The sequence below is a fragment of the Manihot esculenta genome, chromosome 12, assembly GCF_001659605.2.
Source record: "Manihot esculenta cultivar AM560-2 chromosome 12, M.esculenta_v8, whole genome shotgun sequence".
In the NCBI taxonomy this organism is placed as follows: Eukaryota; Viridiplantae; Streptophyta; class Magnoliopsida; order Malpighiales; family Euphorbiaceae; genus Manihot; species Manihot esculenta.
The window spans coordinates 11,268,624-11,273,661 of record NC_035172.2 but is presented as its reverse complement, the minus strand read 5'-3'; the positions used below and the strand labels follow the sequence as shown (position 1 = coordinate 11,273,661).

Here is a 5,038-nt window from a genome sequence, read left to right as displayed (position 1 = left end):
GTGTAGAATTTTAATCAAGTGGTTTTATCCACTCTTTCGAGTCGGGAAAACAAGTGGCTTGGACTTGAAAGCACTGACAACTAAAACAAGTGGTTTTGGGCTCCCATTCCTCCGGCGTAGCTTGATTTTGCTAAACAAAACCTTGTGCACATTCTCCAACTGAACAAAGTTCTCTAAACCCCATTTTGCCTTCGCATAGTTAATTTGACAAACAGATAATGCAAGGGTAAGCAAGTCAACTCCTCTGAAAAAACTACTTGCCTTGCAAATTACAGCAGGCCTAAAAACCATTGGCTAGCTGATGGTTTCACCAGACTTTAGGCTGTAATCCTCCTCTATAAATATACCCATCATCAGTGAATTATTCCTCAGGTTCAGCATACTGAAAATATATTTTAAGCTGCTTTGTGAATTTAAATTTTTGGATCTCTAATTTTTAGATAGAAAAACAAGGGAATTGAAGATGGTTTTAGCAGTAAAAGCTTGGATGGTTGCAGCCAGCATTGGAGCTGTGGAGGCGTTGAAGGACCAAGGATTCTGCAGATGGAACTACACCATTAGGTCAGTGAACCAGCATGTCAAGAATAACCTCAAGACTATATCTCAGGCCAAGAAGATATCTTCCTCTTCATCTGCTGCTGTAGTCTCAAGGAAAGTGAGGGAATCAAGGCAAGCAGAGGAGTCTCTGAGGACAGTCATGTACTTGAGTTGCTGGGGTCCCAACAGCTGAGGATAATCCGCATGCTTATAAAAGCTTTGGCATATAAATATTTTCAAGATTTGGTCTTTCACACAGCTAGAGGAGACATATCTGAAGCCAAACTCTTGGTCTCTAATTTAGAACATAGATGATGGATTTTTGTAATATGAGGTGTAATTTGTATAATATGTTGAATACGAAATATTATGATAATTTAATATTTTTGTTCACCTCCCTTTTTCTTCTTATTTTTTAGTAAATTATAATTTAGCTTTTGTAGTGTAATTAAAATCTATAAACTGGTGCCTATCTAACTTAATCCGGAAGTTTAAAGCTGGTTTCATTCAATTAATAAATTCATGTTCTGAGTTTTTATATCTCTAATCCTTGATTAAAAAATTCAGAATAATAGAGAAATTTATGCATTTTTTCTCCCTCTGTAGTTTTACCTAGAGAGACTTTTCTCTTTGAGAATCTGATTTATTGAGGAACAAGTCCTCTGTTTGTGCCCAAGTAGGGGTTGAGAAAGCTTTCTTCTTCCACTTTGTCTGATTTTGCGTGTTTCTTTCTCCCCTTCGAGTGGGAGGTGTAAATAAGTGTCTGTGGTTTCTTTTGTTTGTTGGTTTTGCTTCTATCTTGATTGCAGGATGAACTTGCAGGGTGGATTTGTAGATTTTGCGATTTTCTGTTAGTGAGTGGAAGATCGGCAAGGGGCCTTGGTTTAGGCGGTCGTCATCTTCTGGGGTCGATGCCAAGTGAATCCGTGAACGGTGATCTTTGTTACTGACCGGTAAGAGAAACTCTTCCACCACTCCTCACGGCAATAAATCATCAGTGTTACTCGTCACAACGCCTATCTCCCCGAAGGATATTTGCGGGAGAGCTCTTTATTCTTTAATATAGTTGTAAGCCCTCTAGATATTATTGGTAGTCTCCCCTTTGATGGGCTTGTTGTTCTCCTGATTTTGGGAGTTCGGCCAACTTGAGGTTTGGTGCTGCATGTGTTTCTTTATTTTTTATTTTTAGTATTGAGATGAAATGGGTCGGATAATTCTGTTCGCTGCTAAGGATCTCCTAGTTTTGGTCTCTGATGGCTGGCAAGACAAGTGGCAATGAGATGTTCCAGATCCATCTTTCTGTTTCAAGATTAGGGTTGTACTGGTTCCAGGTCATGAGCTTGGATTGTTTACATTTTTGGACTTTAATTTATATTCTTTTCGGGCCTTTCTTTCAGGTTGTAATAATGGTTTTCTACTATTTTGATTTATCAATGAAACTCTTTATTTCTAATAAAAAATCCTTGGCTAAAAAAAATCTATACATTAATAGCTAATTTGATTTAATACAAAGGTTAAAAGGCATTTAAATTCAAGTGTCTGCCCTTTAATCCCTTATTTAAAAAGCATTAATGGATTTTTATATTTTCAAAAGCCACTTACATAATTTTTATTTGAATTAATTGCAAAAAAAAATTATATTTTTAATTTTGTTGTAATTATACTCTACTTTTTTTAGTAAATCTTCATGTAATATTCGGCTAAATTTTGCTCACTTTCCGATGAAATTTTCGTTGAAATATGAAATTTTAGAATCGAAAAAAATGGTAAAATAGATATTTAAAATGGTAAAATAGATATTTTATAAAATAAATTTTAAGTATTTTAAAATATATTTAAAAATAAATGCTTTGGAAGAATTTAAGATCTGGAGGTAGCTTTTTCAATCCTCCTATAAAAGGGCTCCAACCTGAAAAGAGAGAAATTTTTCTTCATTTTCAAGCATAAATGAGTTAAAATACCTTCCTTGATGCTTTTAAATTTTCTTAAGTCAGTCCCCTCACTCCTTCATTTATTTTTAGGTTTTGAAGAACAAACTTAGGTTTTGGAGATTGAACTCTTTTAAAAGCTTTCTCTATTCTTCTTTTTCAAAGTATATATTTAGGTTGAATCCCTCAAGTGGTAAGGATTGTATCCTCAAACTTCTTTGTTTTTAAAGCATAGAGAATCTAATTTTTAGCTTGCATGTGAGGGAGTGAGCTTCCAAATGCTTACATGAGAATTTTTATTTTAATGTTGATTAAGTTCTATAAAAGTTAAATCTTCAATGTTTAATGAATGCATGTGGTTCCTCCCTTTGTTTCTAATTCGTTTTGAGACCCTAGTTGTATTTTTTAGTGGTTTTATAGGCTTATTGTAACGACCCGGAAACCGATACCCCTCTGTAACGGCCCGAACTGCCACCGGCGCTAGGATCCAGATCGGCTTAAGGCCGCCGGGACCCGTAGCAAGCCAAACATACCTCCTATCACCTGGTCAAATCCCATACATGATCAAAACTTTAACATAAAAACTGAAATATAAGATGTATAGACCGAGCTTGACCTGTATGCAACATACGGGAAACATAAGGAACCCCCTACTAGAGCCCTCAAAACTCTAGCTGGGTCAACATAACATACATCAAGCTGGGATCGCATCCAAAGAACTAGAATCTAACCTGTGCATGCATCAAACCACAAACATAAGACCTCTACTAGGGTCATCATCAAACCATAGCGTGGTAAACAACACATGCCACCAGTTTAGTTCAACAACTCAACATCTAAAACATTACATACATCATGTATTGAACAGGGACTAACCAAGTCTTAAGGCCAAGCACAGTTCTAATCCATAAACATAACTCCATTTAACGTTACATTACATTCTCTTACAAATCATTAAGTCTAATTACAATACATGTCCACACTAAAAGTACTACTCTAATACTATTACATAAGCAAAACCTTTACTCTTGAGACTTCCCGATCGACCTCAAACCTGCAACACTGGGGTTAGGGGAGAGGGGTGAGCTAAAGAGCCCAATGAGTAGAAACAAAGAAAAACAGTTCATTAATTACATGCTTTCATGAAATGCGTCACAGCACAACTAAATCATATCACGGATTGGACCCAACCCCAAAATATCCCTAAGCTATTTGCCCGGCCCCCATGAAGGGTACCACAGGACTTCGTAATGCCTGGCCCAGCCAGGTCTTATCCATAGGGCTAGTGGGGTCGTCTTGGTCCAATCTCCATCAACAGTAAATAATGCAATGCGTCATATTCGTGTAACTATTGCAATCAACCTATTACATATAAACATGATGCATGAACATGCTTTAGGCATTTGCTTTCTTAAAGTAAAAGATTAAGGTTAGTTCTACTCACCTCTGGCAGACGCTGAACTGACTCTGCAACTGCTAACACTGATGGCCTCCTCGGTCCCTCGGGTCCGATCCTACACAGGTGGACTCGAATGAGGTGCCAACACACTCTAAACAACTCATAAACAACTACCCAAAAACCCTCTAAAACATCACTTAAACATGCATAGAAAACAACCTTGAAAAGGCTGGACAGGGCACTTTCGGCGGCACCTTCGGCGGCCGAACCCTCTCTCCAGAGACGAAACTCGGGCACTTTCGACGGCACCTTCGGCGGCCGAAAGTCCCTCTCCAGAGACGAAAGTCAGGCACTTTCGGCGGCCGAACCTTCCTTCGGCGGCCGAAAGTCTGCTTTCAAGCCAAAACTCAACTTTCAGGGGCAAGATTAGGCGGCCAAACCATGCATCCAAAGGCAGGTTCGGCGGCCGAAACTACTTTCGGCGGCCGAAACTACTTTCGGCGGCCGAACCTGAGTTTTTCCCAGAAGGGCATAAACCCTTAACAAACACCCAGCTTTACCAAAACATGCATAAACCCTTAACCATGCACAAAGGAGCTTAACAACTTGATTAAACTCTGAAAACAACATCAAAGACATACATAGATAGCTTATGACCCACATAAGCCAAACATGCATATCTACCCATACTTAACCATTAAAACCTCTTAAAACTTACTTAAAATTCATGAAACGTAAAGGAAAGCATAGATCCACACTTACCTCTTGAAGATAGAGGGTTTGTGCGAGCTCTAACTTGGAGATGGGAGGAAACTACTCCTTGGGTCTCCAAGCTCCCAAAACTTGATCTAAGCTTGAAAACTCTTCAAAACAGCCATAAAACTCATGAAAACATGAAGGAGATGAAGAAAAACATGAAAACGGCCAAGGGAGGACAAAAACTCACCTGAGCTCGAGAATGGGGAGAAAACTCGCCCATTTCCGATCTGAGGGGCTTTTATAGGTGGCCTGCTGAACCACCTTCGGTAGCCTAACGTGCCCCCTAAACTCATGCATGTTCGGCGGCCGAACTTGAGGTTCGGCGGCCGAACCTTGGCTCGTTTAAACAAAGCTTTCGGAGGCCAAAGGCGCTCCCGAAGCCTTCCAATGTTCGGCGGCCGAACTTCACTTTCGG

At 39.3% G+C, this 5,038-nt stretch overlaps 1 protein-coding gene across 1 annotated transcript; it reads left to right on the top strand.

The window, feature by feature from the left end:
- Nucleotides 1-319: 319 nt before the first annotated feature.
- LOC110628773 lies at nucleotides 320-930 on the top strand. Its single transcript, XM_021775574.2, has one exon. The coding sequence runs from the start codon at nucleotides 464-466 to the stop codon at nucleotides 728-730; it is 267 nt and encodes an 88-aa protein (XP_021631266.1). The 5' UTR covers nucleotides 320-463; the 3' UTR covers nucleotides 731-930.
- Nucleotides 931-5,038: the final 4,108 nt, after the last annotated feature.